Raw genomic sequence first — 17,680 nt, 5'->3', positions numbered from 1 at the left:
TCAGAAATAAATACAGCTAATTACTAGTATAGTTACAATACAACTCTACAATAAAACATCTTCATAATTACCATAAAGACATATCTAACACAGTACTAAACATTCCTAATAATGCTAATTTCATACCTGTATCGAAATTAATGGTGCCTCTGAGCGTTCCATGTATTGATTAATTAATTTATTTATTTTATCTTTCTTTAACCAGGTTCGCCCCTTTAGTATCTGGTACTGATCTCCAAGGGGGTCTGAAGTAGCATATCACTTCCACAATGCATGATAAAGCTAGTCATGTAAACATGCACAGGAGCAGATCCAGGCCAGGTTTTGGAAAGGAGGATCCCATTCATTATGAAGAAATTTTCTGCCCAAAGTTTACAGCAAATAGAACTCTATTGGTCATTCTGGGAGAGCTCGAACTTCGAGTAGAAAAATGTTGTCAAAATTGTTTAAACTTTTTCCTCCTCTTTGTAGAGTGGAGATCCACCTTTGAACATAGAGCTAAATATACAATGTATTGCTATTTATGTGCAATATTTTCTGATCATTTAAAATTGCACCAATTATTTTAACACAGGTTGCTCTATGTACCATACATAATACTAACCCTAACCGCCTAAGGGCTTTTTGACGACGGGAAGGGAAAGAAGGAAGGAATAAAGAGAGAAAAGAAGGAAAGAAATGGTTTGCTCTGGGTGGGATTCGAATCCGAGACCCCTCGCATGCCAGGCACTGGGTCGGCGACACTTTGCCACGGGTCTTGGGCTTCGCTGGCCATCGAAACCGTGCCTATATATCACTTAGGGCGATTGCGTCATCACACCACGTGGGATGCATGCACGAACAGCGCATATATCCAGTAGTATTTTGTAGTATACCGTCCTGTTAGGGTTAAGGAAGCCTATATTGAGTTTCGATAGTGGTAACCTAACCCTAACCGCCTAAGGCCCGGCTTTTTTAGCGACGGGAAGGGAAAGAAGGAAGGAATAAAGAGAGAAAAGAAGGAAAGAAGTTGTTTGCTCTGGGTGGGATTCGAAACCCGAGACCCCTTGCATGCCAGGCACTGGGTCGGCGACACTTTGCCATGGGTCTTGGGCTTCGCTGGCCAGCGAAACCGTGCCTATATATCACTTAGGGCGATTGAGTCATCACACCACGTGGGATGCATGCACGAACAGCGCATATATCGAGTAGTATTTTGTTAGGGTTAAGAGGTGCCTGTGATCTTGAAAATCCTCAAAAGGTTGTGAAAAAATAGATCCATGTGGCAGAAAAAACTTTGAACAAAATGATTAAGTAATAATAAAATGACACTAGCATTTAGTTCTCTGAAGTCATATGCTTGAAGATTGATTTCCCCAAGATAAAAAAAAAAAATGGGATATTTCAGTTGAAATCCAAATACCCCCCTGGAAGACCCACATAATGGGTGTAGATTTCAAATGGGGTCCCTCATTCAGGTAACCCCATTTAAAATTCACATTGCCTGTTTGGCAGATCAGAGTCATGTCTTCCATAGGGGTGTATGATTTTCAAATTAGGTCAGTATTTATATCAATATCTGACATATAATTGAAATTTCCTGAAATGGGAGAAAGTGGAAAACAAATTTTTGAGCAATTTGTAATGTATGTATTCTTTTGTAACATTGTGCCAATTTTGACAGAAAAAACTTGAATTTGGCTGCCTCAATTTTTCAGAGTCATATTTTCAACCTAATACTACAGCCCTGTCCACTGGGTCTCAAAACAAAACGGGATAGATGAGGCTCCCTCATAACCTTAAATTATCAAAGTGTATGTGTAAAGTGTGTTATGGTACAATGTATAATGTATGAATTTAAAAGCAATTAAACAACCAATCAATCACATCAAACTTCTTGTATAAAGCAAATCTGACAAGACCTCACAAAGCAAAGTAAGCATATTTGTCACCTTTTGTGTTCAGTGTACCCATAAACGATGGTCAATACCCCCCCATAGAATGACTCATACTACACCACTGCTGACTTGTTAAACTGTTAGGCTTTCATCTTCTGCACAATATAAGTACATTGTCATTTTAATCACTGTATTTAGGTTGTTTTCCATCTTTTAAATATTTGCTTTGTGTTGTCCCCTCTGATAGTGCTATACACAACAAACATCATATTATATATCATATTGTTACATGTATACATTCAACTATAATCAGTCATCAGCATATCAACCTCTAGCCACATATTATTATAGAAGTTAGTACTAGTTAGTACTTTTCACGTCATTTTGGCATCACAATCAAGTTAGGAATGGCTAAAGTATTAAAATCATTCATCAAGCCCACATTTCTTTTTAAAAAAAACTTTTTTCTTTTACAAATTTAACCCGAGAGCAATATTCTAGATTGTAAACAAACATATCAAACATCATCAAAATTAAAATCCAAATTGTTCTACCATGAGTTAAATAAAGTTAAAAATATTTTTTACACTGCAATAAATGACATGATAGGTCAGTGTTCAAATTAATGCTGATTGTTTTTAAATGGTAATTTATGATAAATAAAATTAACAACTAAAAAAACAGCTTTTTGGTGGCACATTCATCAATGTACTATGTTTTTTATCAAAAGTTATTTCCGGCACAATTTTTCTTTCATTTTTGAACAAGACTGCATTTCTTTTTCTAGAACCTTACCTATGTAGTACTCTACCATGTACAACCAAATTTTAATGGGCTATTCCATTTAAAGTCCACACTACCCCTGTGGAAGATTTTGGAAATATCCTCCACAAAGGGAGAATGTTTTTCAAATGTAATTGGTCAGGGTTAATCATTTTGAAACCCATACTCCCCCTGTATTATGGCTTTACCTATATCTTCCACAGCTGGAGTGAGTATTTCCCAACTGTCTATTCTATTCTAAACTCATACTCCCTCTGTGGAAGACTTTAGCTAAATCTTCCACAGGGGTAGTGTGGATTTCAACTGGAATAGCCAAATATGTCACACTACTGTACAAAATATAACAGAAATCATCACTGCTTCAACCACAAGACTCTGAGTAAATACAGTATCAATTAAAATATTCCATTTTTTAAACAAATTATCAGAAGCCTTGGAAAAATGAAATGAGCTGGTGTAAGCCTATTACACTCTTAGAAAAAAGGTTCCAAATAGAACCTATTCTTAAGTTGTCATGTATGCAGAACCATACATAGTTCTACACAGAACTTAAAGGGCCAGAAAAAAGGTTCTAAGGCCAGAACAAAACCATGTTGGGGTTCTTGAAAATTCTTCAAATCCTAGAAGCTTGCTGTCTTGTATGCAGAACTCCTAGAACCCTTTTTTCTAAGACCCTGTTCACATTAGAAAATTTTCTTCTTTCGGCGAACCTCGGATGAAGATTAAAAATCGTTTTTTCCTAATGTGTACACACTTTTCTTCCTTCGACAAAGATTAAAATTGCTGCGATTAACAAAGCAATAAAGGTTGATTCGATGAAGGAATATTTCGTTCGACGAAGCTAATTTTGTAATGTGTACGCTCGCTTCGTTCAACAAAGGAAAGCAATCATGTGACAAATGACCTTTGGGGGCTTTAATAATAGCCGGGCGTTAATAGCTTCGTTCGAGCTTCGTTGATTTTCATGAAATGTGTACAGTGCAATGTCTTCGTTTGGTCTTCGTTCAGCGTAATGTGTACGCTTGCTTAATTAGTTAATCAAAATTAACTTATCTTCGTCGAATGAAGAAATTTTCTAATGTGAACAGGGTCTAAGAGTGACATGGCTCCATCTTAGCAAGGGCACTCCTGTTTGGTGTGGGTAAGGAAGATGATCATGGCAAAAAGTATAAAATATGATTTTCTTTTGATGGAATGGTTAAAGAGGGAAAATGGCAGCTGCTGAAGTTGATCTACTTTATGCAAAAGAAACTGATCTACACAGAAAAGTTGATGCGCATAAATATTGGAATAATGATCTTACAGATAATGTATTTACTCGCTGAATCTCTAGGTTTTGTAAAACTATAAAGAAAAAACATAACACAGCATACTAAGCCATCACATACCATGCATTGTGGGTAATATTTTACTTCCAAAGGAAAATGGTGACAAGGAATGGATATAAAGAAGTAAGGAATTATGTACTGAAGCAAATACAAATAAAATTCAGTCAAACTGCAACATAATGATTTAAATACAAATGAAAATAAATTATAAAAATGGAGTAAAAGTAAAGACAAATAAATTCAGGCAAAATGGCACTGCAAACAAATGGCACTGCAAACAATGCATTGTATATGAATACCGATATGCCCCCAAATGATATTTCCTTAAGTATATTTCCCTCTCCCCCTTGTATTTTTATCTGTACAGTGGCATAGCTAAATGGGTCAGTCCACTGGTCAGTGGCGTCAATTCATTTTGAAAAGTGTGTGGGGGATTTTGGTCTAAATTTTCATAAAGTGGCTGCAAAGTACAAACAATTGCTCATTTTGTCAAGCAGTGAATGTCCCTCTGTCCCTGATGATTGACACTCATATCATTGGTGCATCTAGATCTTTCAGCACATCATGTATTATGTCAGTAAAAGAATATTCACAATTGAAAGATGCTTTAATAATATGTCTAATGAAAAAAAATATTATCATAGAATGCCTAAATCAGGAGGTTTTACTCTTCTCTATTTTTTTTTTGCCTTCCTTCTTTGATTGATTAACCTCCAGATTTTGATCACAATATCATGAAATATAGTCTATTTAGCTTCCTCAAGGCAGTGTGACATCAGTACTTAGCCGCAGTCTGTGGCCCTGTAATAGCAACAGAGCCCGCAAGTATTGCTAATCAGTACTTAGTCCAAGTTACTTGTGTGTGTGCTTTTGATGTGAGTGCTTGACATGACAACACACCGACACACCAAGGACATTTGGACTATTCAGAAATATTAGTAAGGCAAGTAGGTATGTACACAGGCCCGTATGCAGGGGGGGGTGCGGGGAGTGCGACGCCCCCCCCCCCAAAAAAAATTTGGAAAAATATACAAAAGGTCTCAAAATTAAAGTATTTGCAAGCGTAGCGAGCCAAAAAATCAGGTTTTTTACGCTTTTTTGGACAAAAAAGGTCCAAATTTTAGTCCACTTTTCACAAAATCACCCCCCCCCCCGGAAGAAAGTCCACTTTTTCAAAATCAGCACCCCCTAAATGAAATCCTGCGTACAGGCCTGGATGTACACACGCTGATTCTTTGAGGCAACGCATGCATTCAATACTTGAGCACGCACTGACATCACTGCCTCGATCACAACCAAATATACTACAGTATGTTTTGCAAAACTTTGATAGCAAATAATATATGTATCAGGTATGGTCAAACAAACTACTCTTCAGCATTGCCTGTTATATAGCCCTATACTTTGCACTGTGGGTCAAACAGGGGCACGAAATAAGGTGCTTTTGAACACAATCTGGGAAGCTGTTGCATCTACATGACACAAATTTGGACATTTTTTTAAACCACATTTTAGTCTAAACATCAAAACATTAATACCCCCATTTATAACTACATTGAAAATGAATCAGGCAATCAAAATGAATGAAAGTAATAAAATATTCATAAAAAGAAAAACAAATGCACGTATGGCATTAATACAACAACAATAACAAAAATAATGAACAAAAATAATGTAAAATGTGAGTGAAAAGTCAACAATTTGTGATCAAAATAATCATTAGAGTCATCTCATGTTATGTTAGATGGTGTAGAAGGCTAGTCCAAATATGGGGAAAAAGTGTGAGAAACAATGAAATGTTTGATTGATGTTAAAGCAATTAGAAATACAGAAAGTACGATAGAAGAAGTTATGAATGAATATTGATGCTACTGATGAAATAAACATGATATACGCCACACCAACTGAGTACCTTCCCAAGCATTCGCTCGATCTCTTCCTGATAAACACAAGTGGAGAAAGGAGGAGAAAAAAAAATAACAACCAAATACGTCATGAATGTCACGGCTATAACAACTTGTTAATTTTAAGGGGTTAGTGCGAAAAACATTGAAATCATAAATATACTATTAATATAGCACTACTATGGCTAATGAAAATATGGCACTTGTGGAATCTACTTAAAACTACTTCATCTAAAACAACTGTAATGTTTAAGTCTATGGCTGAGGTAGCATTGAAGCATGGTTAAAGCTCTACGTGCTAGCCATAGCCTTCAACATAAAAAATCCAAAGTTTTGAGATATTTTCTCAAAATATTAAGAGCTATCTAAAGAACCACTGAACCAATACTAGGCTTGTTTGTACTCATTTTCTTGCATTTTTCATGCTGATTTCAAATATGGTAATGAAAAATTACAATTCTGAAATTTTTGAAATTTTGAATTTTTTTTTAATTTGTCATCTGCAATCGACACCCGCATGGAGAGTTAAATATAAATCACTCACATTGGGAAACTTGATATAAACCTGGGCAAGATTCATGAATACCAACAAGATGGCAGGCAACATTAGGCTCTTGCATTTAAAATCCGCACTACCCCTGTAGAAGATTTGGGAAATATCTTTCACGGAGGAGTATAAATTTCAAATGAAATAAACACATTGGGCAGCTCCATTTGAATTTCATAACACCCTCTGAGAAAGATTTAACCTGAATCTACCAGAGAGGAAGTTTGGAGCTGCCTGTGTTCATTCCATTTGAAATTCATACTCCCCAATGTGGAAGACATTACCAAAATCTTCTCCAGGGGTAGTGTGGATTTTAAATGGAACGGCCTGATTTGTCACCACTGCTAGTAAAAAAGTCAATCCTGCACATCTAAGCATTCATGAATCTTAGCAATGTACTTCAAATCTTTTACATAAAATGAATCAGTATGAGATTTACTTGACTTTGGTTTAATACATACAAATTAAAATGCAATAATTATAGAAGCAAAATTAACATGTGTCTTTAAATTGACAAGCAAATTATTTTTTAATTGACTTTGGTAAGTTGCCATTATTGCTGATTAATGAATCCAGTTCAATGAAGTAAAATTTGCACAAAAAAATTTAAAGAAATGATTTTTAAGATTAACTGGATTTTACATGAGCTGATCCTGATCTTCTTCAGGACTGTGTTCTGAAATATCCTAACCCTTATTTATATTTGATATAAGTACATTCCTGCAAGCAAATATTAAATGGTTATTGCTGACTAATCCCATGAAGCATGCAGTGTCATATTCATTTGTCGAAACTATCCTAGCATGCACTATATAATGATTCTAAGCTCTAGCTATCAATATGCATGAATCAAATATTGTAGTCATCAAAACATTGGCAACAAATTCTATAAATACAACTGACATATCCTGACTGTTTTTGTTACAGAATCAGAATTACTGATTTTAAAAGTGCATGCATTATTAAGCAGCATTCTAGAACTTGACTTGACAAACTTGATAAGAACTTAAGTCTTAAACATGCACTTGTACTCTCTATTTAACCAAGTTTATAGTCCTAAACATGCGTAAGCATTTACTGGGCGCATGCCTGCTACAGCTAAGTCATATACATCTTTTTACCACATTGACTAGAGCAAAGCTATAATTCTGACAAAATTCTATAAAGCAAAAACATGCAATTCACATCTTGTATCAAGGTTCGCAAAACATAGATGATAGTATAGATATAGGTACTTATTCTGTCATAATTAACTTGCATTTAATTCCGAAAGCATTCAATTTAAAAAATCTTCATTTTGTTGGGGACATAAAAACTACCTGTTCAAAGAAAAATAAAGAGAAATAAAATAGCATCAAATTTGGCCTTTACCATCCTATTTTGCCAAATAGGTATCAGGGAAAATACACATAGGCCTATAGGAAGTTTTTCTGCACAGTGATGTCAAATACAAATCCCGTAACAGCTGGAGAAAAGAAATATATTGAAAATTGTTTTAATTTGTCATTCTGCATCAATTTGGTTCATATTTTTTGAGGAATTTTGACTTAATTTGGCCATGCTGTTTTGATTCCACACTAGTCTTGCACTGCAACCAAAGTGTGTAATACTTGCATTTGAGTCATACTTGATTCATATATGCAATGTGCACTATCTGGTAAGCATGCTTGTTTGTGGAATTTTAACTAACCCTACAGAATTAAACACCATATCCACTGTATGAGCGGGTGTCTGGGCAGAAAAGAAGCAATTCTAATTAAAAACTAATTTTAGCTTATACAGCATGCTCATGCCAGGCATATTCATACAATCATACAAGTTTCAAACTAGGAAAGTCTTAAATTTATATTTTATTTCATCTGTGTTAAAGAATCTAAACTGCATGGACAGGTAATATGAAAAACCTGTTTTATGATAAATCGGGGAAAATTTAAATGAAAATAATAACCAACTTGTTGAAACGTTCCCCTTGATTTATAATATGTTACTTCACAAATTTTAATATACTTTATATTTATAAAATGCCTGACAAAATAAGTATATTATACTCCTTAGTAACCTTTTAAATACAACTGGTAAGTGCTAAACTAAGAACTTCTTAGACTAAGACTTCTTTGACACTTAAAATGACACTTACAAAATAAGACATAAAGACACAAATATACACATACATTCAAAAGATGGGTATCATCTAAATATGAACACAGCTCAAATTCTTGGATGTTTCAAGTTGAAAGTTCACCACATAGAAAGGCGCAAACTTTGAACTTTGAACTTTTCACGAAAGCCATCGAATGACATTAGATAGGGGATACACAGCAATAAAAGGTAATCGTAAGAAAATATGAGTCCAAAATCTTCAGACATTTTTGATGTATAATTTCAAATACTTTTGCAATGGTTACCGTAAATGTTCATGGTATTTGAATATTTTATAAAATGAATACGAAAACGTTTAATACCCAATAAGACAACCAATGAATAATTACAATAAACGAATACATGTATAATACACTTTTCCTATCTAGGCATTTTTGGTATAACAATGCCCATATAAGGTACCTGACTTTATTTCTTTAAACATTTGACTGCTAAGCCAGAAAAGCAAAAATATGAATAAAGTTTAAGTTTACAGCTTTAAGATGACATAATGGGACCATTGGCACTGGACTGCCAAGACACTTTTCAAAGGATTATTGTCAAACCTGGAGTGGTCTTATTAATGATGTCTATTAAATTTATAATAACTCAAAATTTCATATGTTAATTTGTAAAATTTCTTTTTAAACCTTCCCCTAAATTGTGACGCCTTGTCTAACTTAGCAGAACAAAACACCTATTATATTAATCTGATTAATTCTCATGCTAGCTATATCTAGGCTCACTAATTAACCTAGCATGTACGATTTTTTTTCAAATCAATCGGAAGCAACATGCAAAGCAATCATTAATTTCTAGGTCAAAGGTCACAAAACCAATAAGGGTATACCATTCACACGATCCATTTCCATATATAGGCATTCTATAGACGATCGAGAATCTATTTTGTGGAAGTTTACTATCAGCAATTTCAAACTTAGCTGTATGCTTGCTTGCTTGGATATCCATCCTTACAACTTACCTCACTGAAAAGCAAGGTGAAAATCTATTCATTTTTTTTAACAAAAAGCAGTTTTGCATGCATATAGTTTATCTAAGGGTATATTTGCTATAGGGTATTGGCTGGTATTTTTGACACACAACTGTTTCTAGCCCTTACTATAATTGTCTAAAACAAAATATATTTTCCTGATATATTAATAAATTAAAACTTGTAAAAAATTTCATGGGAATAAAATACAGTTGTTGAATAGTGCATTAATATTTCCATCGGAAAGAGCATTTCACTTTTAAAAAACTAATCAACCAAATTGTAGCCTGAACACCAAAACAATGGTATACCACATAAATAGTTTGCTATATTTGATTGTATTTTGTTAAAATGACTTCAAAATTGTATAATTTGGAACAAAAAATAATTGCAATTATTAAAGTTGTTGGCTTTGATAGGCCTGCAGTTGTGTGCCAAGTAGTTTGCGACTAAAAAGCTTGATAACATTTTTAAGATGACAAGATAACTCCAGGGATACAACATAAAAACATAACAATGCACTTTAAAACATTTCTATTCCAGAACTAGAAGTAAGACATAGCAAACTATCTGTGGGGATACAGGAATACCTCAACATGAAAAGACAATATAACACATACATACTATTTTCTAATATTTCTATGACTATAAATTTAAACTAAACTATATGTACAATACGACAAACTTCCAAATTTAGATCTGTGACCCAATCAAATTTTGCAAGCATTAATTTAGCATATCGATATTTGCACTGGGTATATGGTAGCATACAGACATTGGTATAACAGAGGAGAGTATAACATAACAAACAGACAAAATCAGATTTGCTACTTGTGATGGCAGCATTTATTAACATGTGACCAGCCTAGTGACAGATCACATGTGTCAAGTGATATACCATGTCACCTGACACTTCTTAAACTGTGTTTACATGTTGAATTTCCTAGTGTTTTGTAATTCCAATCATTAATACATCATTATAACATATTGATTCCTTTATCATAAGGAGGAAGGTATGTCACCATGATGACCGCTTGCCTATCCATAGGGATGACCGCTTGCCTATCCATAGGGATGACCGCTTGCCTATCCATAGGGATGACCGATTGCCTATCCATAGGGATGACCGCTTGCCTATCCATAGGTCCACTAATCCAAAGGTTTTTCATTTCAAAGGTCCACAAATTTCAAAGGTCTACAATTCTGAAAATTCAATTGGTTCATAATAAGAAAAACCTTATTCCATTTCTGAAATAGCGGCCCTTAGTACAGCCTATAGGAAAAATGTGTGTAGTGAACCTTTGGAATAGCTGACCTTCAGAATAACATACCTTTGGAATTACATACCTTTAGAATAGATGACTGCTACCATTACCACACCAGAAGAATATGCAGCTATAAGTGTGAGCATGTATAAGAACACACCCAAATCCCACTCACCCCACCTCTACACACACACCCCCACCCCACACACTCTCCCTCTCAGTTCCTCTGTGTGTTTAAAATCATGTACTGTGAATAAATTATGACATCTCTGTAACTCAAAGTTGCACACAATCTCTTACCTCAGCCTTCAGTCTCGGGTGAAGCAGAATGTATCCATTGCTGTTAATACCAAAGGCATAACCTTCAGGGCCAATCTGTGGAAGAGTTGGCAAAGTAACATCAATTAATGCATGCAATTTATTTTTTTAAAGTCCTATATTATAGTTAGTTAGATTAGACCATATCAAAGACATAACCCATTCCACATTGGTGACATAAACCATAATATATCCACTGTAGGCAGGTAGGTTTCTCGTACATCAGGTTATTCCAGTTTACATTCATACACCCCTATGGAAGAAATGGCCTTAATCTCCCACACAGGGGGTGCAGATTTCAAATAGAGTCATAGAGTCGCCCATTCTGGTAACCCATTTGAAATTCATACTGCCTCTGTGGGAGATTAATGTCATGTATTCCATAGGGGGGTATGGATTGCAAACGGAATTGCCCAATTCCAGGCACATATCAATAGGAAAGGCTCTTTAAAATCAATACTGACTATATAAACATTTTAATTTTTATCTTTAGAAACATGCAGTAAGTCCAATTTTGTAATTTCATGCATATTAAATTTAATTTTGTTATTCAAATGTCACATTAAAACAACAAAAAAGTATAATTATACTGAACATCAAAATTACTATGAATCAAACAATTCAATCAATCAATCAATCCAATCCTTACATATTAATGCATGCATTTGATATTTTAAGCATGTTTGTCCTTTAAGTGATTCTGTTAAAATATAACAAACTTAGTAACATCAACTGCATTCAAATTGTAAATGCAATAATTACTGCATTTCATCATTCAACAACTGAACATGAACAAAAAGGGAATTATCATTTACCAATTTAAAAAAATCAATCATAATAGCGAGCGATTTGATGGTACACCATAATGATAACATATGATCAAATTAATAAAAACAATAATAAACAAATGCATAATACGGAGTTTAATGAAATGAAACGTGTCTTTTTAACTTTGATGCTATTACCATCTATCCTATTGTTTAACCCTTCACCTGCTCACCCTATTAGCTTAAAAACTCAGTACTCCCATGATGAAACTATAAATGTTCCAAGGAATTGTTCACTCATTCAGTTCTAGCAGTTCTTCACTATACAGAAAAAAATAATTTATAATTTTGATCTTAACCCAATAAACCTCAAACCAGACAAAATATAGCAACAATTTTCAGATTCCTTGAAACATTTCTTTGGAAGAAAAAATATTTGATTCAAGAACACATATATTTGCAAGATGCACTACAACTCTCTATTATGTATTATATGAACTTGATAACTATTTGCTGTATTGTAATGTCTTTTGCTGCACATACAGACCATTGGTCTATTCCTGTTGAAATCCATACACCCCCTGTGGAAGATATAACCTTAATCTTTCACACAGGGAGTGTGAATTTCAAATGGTGTTACCCATCCACCATTTATTGCATGATAGGATAAGTCAAAGGTCACAACATTTCTAATCCACACTATCTAAGCAGTTGCAGTTGCCGACTGATGTTTTGGCTCTGATATATTCTATATAGGTTCAACCTACAACACAAATTTTACCTATATATACATTTTCCTACTGATTTGCATGATCTAAACTTATGTACAAATATGATGCATAATTATGGTTTCACAGCTTCAGTCAGTTGTTGCATCCAAATCCAAACAATTTAATCTCAATCACAAAGGTTACTTTTTTAATAAAGTTTTAATCAAGAAATGGTCTTTTCCCGATTGAATTCAGTTGAAAGGATTGATTTTCATTATTTTCATTGTCTTTTGCTGCCTAAAATTAGGGACAAATCTTTTCCAATTGAAAAAAAGATTGATAATATTCACTCTAAAATTTTTGAAATCTTGTTCCAACCATATGCAATGCAAGCCATTAGACAGTACAAATACTTGATTTGATGGTGAAATCAAGTCTGAAAAAAAAAAAGAGTGGACTCCATTTCAATCTAATTTTCAATCTATTTAGATTGACTCCTATACCATCCACCATTAAAAAGTTGAAATACTTTTAATCAGTCAATTTGAGTTAGTAACATCCAAAATTCTGAACCTGTATTGAAACTTGTAGTGAAAATTCCTTTTCTCTCCTGTTAATTTTGTCTCCATACTCATTTAATTTCTGCTACTGCTGTTTGCATTTTGGAATAAATTGACATTTTCTTCCAACAACTGATACTGAACCTGTGACTATAATCTATTAAGGAAGTATAGCACCATCAGTATGCTTGTAAAGGGACTAGGCCTAAACTATCAACTTGACTTGAGAAAAAGAGAAGCCTATTTTTGGCAGAGAATGTACTTGCTGTAAGAAATTCAGATTCAGTGTGCAGATTTTAAGCAAAAGTTTTGAGCTTGTCATTGAAGTTGCACATCAGCTGTAGTTGCTTAAAAGATTATCTGAAATAAGCAGAGAATTGCTGCACCCACCCCACCCCATCCCCAAAGTTGAGCGTACTAATAACACCAAAATGGTAGTGCTATATATCTGTACATTTTTTTTTCATCACATATCCCACTATACTTCTAAGCACAAATTCCTTTTTAGTCTACAATTTGGGGCCAATATTTAGTTTAAAATGTTTATGATGTGTTTTATCTGCTTTCAGAATACAGTGAATAAGAAAGACATGCTTGCATGTTTCCATAAATTAAAAATTATCACTGACAAGAGTCTGAAAACTTTGAAGGATTATCTTGAATTGGGATCTTCTATTTCACTAAAATATGTTAAAATTTGCAAAAAACTGTATCATATCAACATGCTGGATATCGTCAGCCTGCTACGCTAAATGCCTAAGTCATTCTTACATGTTTCTCATTTGCAATTTTGATTTTCTGAGTAATAAACCCATATAATTCATCAAATTTCCAGCCGCATTTTTCATTAACTTGTGGAATACATCAAAAGAGATATATTCCACAAGTTAATGAAAAGTGCGGCTAGAAATTTGATGAATTATTGGTTTATTACTCAGAAAATCAAAATTGCAAATGAGAAACATGTAAGAATGACTTAGGCATTTAGTGTAGCAGGCTGACGATATGTGATTTTCAGATGATTTTATGAACTCTTGAAAGATGGACAAACAAAAAATAACACTACAGGGCTCATACTTGTACTTGTATTCTAGCTGGTTTAAACTTTGGTCACACCATAACATTAACATACTGACTTTCCAACGGTGTGATCTGCTTGATTTGACCGCTCTCTTTACTGTAAAAACAACTGATAACACTTAATAAACACTAAAACACGTTTATTTTTATATTTTACACATAAAAGTATAGGAGGCGTTGCATACGATTAACACCGTGTTATAGTGTTAATCGTATGCAACGCCTCCTATACTTCTACGTGTAGAATATAAATATAAACATGTTTTAGTGTTTATTAAGTGTTATTCATTGTTTTTTACAGTGTCGACTTGCGCATAACAATTGGATCACGGGCGCCACAATGTCAAAGGTTTTCTGACACGTTACATAGACTCACCAGGGTATCAACCTCACATTTACACTGAAACTTGTTATTTTAAGAGGTATTAAAGAGGCCATCATATATACATGGGGGTTACCACTGGTTACATAGGGGCCACACTCCAGTTCATGTGCATTGGGAAAATTCCAGTTGAAATCCATACACATGACCTTAATCGCCCACACCGGGGTGTAGACCCGGGGGTGTAGATTTCAAATGGAGTCACCCATTCAGGTAACCCCATTTGAAATTCACACCCCCTGTATGGGAGATTATTAAGGATATGCTTTCTGTAGGGAGTGTATGAATTTCAACTGGAATGGCCCATTAGCAGTACCCAAACCAGAATAACTGTACAACACTGCCGAAATACAGCAGCACTTCTGAAAATGTCAGAAATTTAATGTTGTTGTGCAAACCAAAGTTTAAGGGCCTCTACAGACTCCACATATTCGACATAGAATAGTTGATGTATAACATATCTACATTATTTATTCTAGTCCCACTGTATCTCCAGTACTGTTTAAGTTCTAACGATTGTTTGAAGACGAAAAATTGTTATATATGTTACGTAGACAGTAGAATATCTGGTAGAAATATATTATCGATTTTACGTCATCAAACATTCGTTAGAACTAGAACATTACTGGAAATAGAATGGTAATAGATTAAATAACATAGATATGTTGCATCAAATATCTTATGCCAAATAAAAAGTCTGTAGGGTCACTAATTTTAAATTAGAATGGTCTTATATATACTGCGCCAATAAAGTATCCTTACAGTTGGAAAATTAATCACAATTTCCGAACTTAACAATATTGTGGTAAATTTGTTTTTCAAATAGATGCACTAGCTAATCCTGCACATTATGATACCACATTGAATCCAATGTGACTTCAAGAAGCAAAGTTACAAGCATTTGATTTGACGAAGGTCCAGTTTTAAAAGTGACAAACTAGCCTATTCAAAACTCCACAGACTAAACATCAGGTTTGAGAGTGGTGAATGGCTAATTTATGCGTTTGGCTTTAATTTAAAACAAAAGGAACAAAAGAAAATTGAAACAAAAGAACTGACAAATAAAATGAAAGCTTTGAAAAGTACAGAGAAGTAAAAACTGAAATAAAAACTGCTTTAAATAACGCTTCATTGGAGAAACTGTGTTGTCTCTTTGTTTCGCTTGTTGGAATCTTGTTGAGCCTTGTATAGGCCAGTTTGTCACTTTTAAAACTGGACCTTCGTCTATTCAAATGCTTGTAACTTTACTTCTTGAGGTCACATTGGATTCAATGTGGTGTCATAATGTGCAGGATTAGCTAGTGCATCTATTTAAAAACAAATTTACTCCCAATATTGTTCAGTTTTAAAATTGTGATTATTTTTCCAACTGTAAGGATACTTTATTGGCGCAGTATATGTTACCATGGGGGTATATTTACAAAGGTTTATGTTAATGTGATGTATTTGTATGTTATCTAACTTGATGATGATGAATACCACTACTAATCACATCAACCACAGGAAAAAATAATGTTATACAAAACAATACACAAGGACTGCTGTGGACTTCTGGACGTTTGACTATATACTGCTTGATGGCTGACAAGCCATCATTAAAAAAAACTGTATTTTGTTTCATTTGTAAGTTATGTTCTGAAGGGAAAGATAGCTGTAAGATTACCACCTGAAGATGTTTCTTTTCTCACCTGATTTCCAAGTGTTTATTCATACAAGTAGAACAAATTGTAATATCATTGATTTTATCATGTCATTTCCAAAAAAAAATGAATCTATTTAGAAAAAAAAACCTGGGATATTATGAAACATCATCTCATACAGTGTATCAATTTTCATACTTGTGAATCAAGCAGTGCCGCCAAGAGCCATTATGGGCCCGGGGGTAAAATGATCACCCGGGCCCTTCTTTTTACGGGTCCCATGAGGCCTCTTTTCTTTGATGGACCCATTAAGGTATGCTTTTTTTTTTTACGGGCCCAGTATAGGACCACGGGCCCGTAGGTAACGCACCACCCTTGCCGGCGGCTCTAGAATCAAGATATGCTTAGTGCAAACTGAGGTTAATTTCCATGCTAAAAATCAACATTTATACACTTTATACTATAATTTTAATCATTTTAATGAGCAATACAATATTAAGTATCTTGTAATTATGGTATTTTAGGAAGTTTCTCTGTAGACCTTTCAAACTTCTTATAAATTTTTTGAAGAAAAAATATGAGTAAACATGAAAGTAAAATTTACAGCAAATGCAGCATTCATTTAAAAAAACATGAACAAAAATTTGCAGCCATAATAAAAATTAGCATTCATTCAAATACAATTTATCCAGATTTATGATCTTAATCATAATATTATATCTTAACAAACTGCCATCATGCAGATTCAAACAAAATAGTTAAATAAAGTCAAATTATGCATAATCATAGTCAATACAAAATAATGCAAACCAAAACGGATCATTGCAGAATCATATAGTATACAATCTGGATTACATCCAAGATGGCAGCTTAAGAAAAATAAAATAACGAGTCGTTTAGACACTTTTGTGCAAAAAGCTTGAAAATTGAGTCCAGACCATGCAGGCCACAACATGCAAATTCATTCCGTGTCCATTTATATCACAATTTGCTTCACTGATATAAACATAAATGGTAGCATACTTGATATTCAGACATTTTTGTGTCCATGCCGCATTCGTCCATGCTTCTTTGTCTACGACATTCGTGATCCACATGTCAACATGCCTGTTTTGTGCTCATCATTCCGTCAGATTTCAAAGATATCATCATTCCTTATCTTCTCAAAGCTATTATTGGTGCATGTGTATTTATTAACGTCCTTCATATATGCTTTTATACATATCATTGGCTACAATTTGTTCTGTGTTTGTGCTGATAAACGAGCAATTACTCTACTGCATTGCCACAAAACATTTTCTTGTGCTCTTTCTTTCAGTGCAGTCATGCTGGTTTTGTGATCATGAAAAATAATGTGCAGCTGGTGCATACAGACATTGTGCAAAGAAA

General features: G+C 34.1%; 1 protein-coding gene across 1 annotated transcript in view; it reads right to left on the bottom strand.

The window, feature by feature from the left end:
• LOC140148075 (voltage-dependent calcium channel subunit alpha-2/delta-1-like) overlaps nucleotides 1–17,680 on the bottom strand; it is a 313,901-nt gene that overhangs the window by 45,966 nt on the left and 250,255 nt on the right. The window contains exons 22-23 of the mRNA XM_072169928.1: nucleotides 11,135–11,209; nucleotides 5,901–5,927 (exon numbers count right to left, since the gene is read on the bottom strand). Of these exons, the coding sequence (XP_072026029.1) occupies nucleotides 5,901–5,927; nucleotides 11,135–11,209 (102 nt within the window). The remainder of the gene's footprint in view (nucleotides 1–5,900; nucleotides 5,928–11,134; nucleotides 11,210–17,680) is intronic.

This window comes from Amphiura filiformis, chromosome 3 (assembly GCF_039555335.1).
Source record: "Amphiura filiformis chromosome 3, Afil_fr2py, whole genome shotgun sequence".
NCBI lineage: Eukaryota > Metazoa > Echinodermata > Ophiuroidea > Amphilepidida > Amphiuridae > Amphiura > Amphiura filiformis.
The sequence above is the reverse complement of the archived record's forward strand: the minus strand, read 5'-3'. Positions and strand labels throughout refer to the sequence as shown.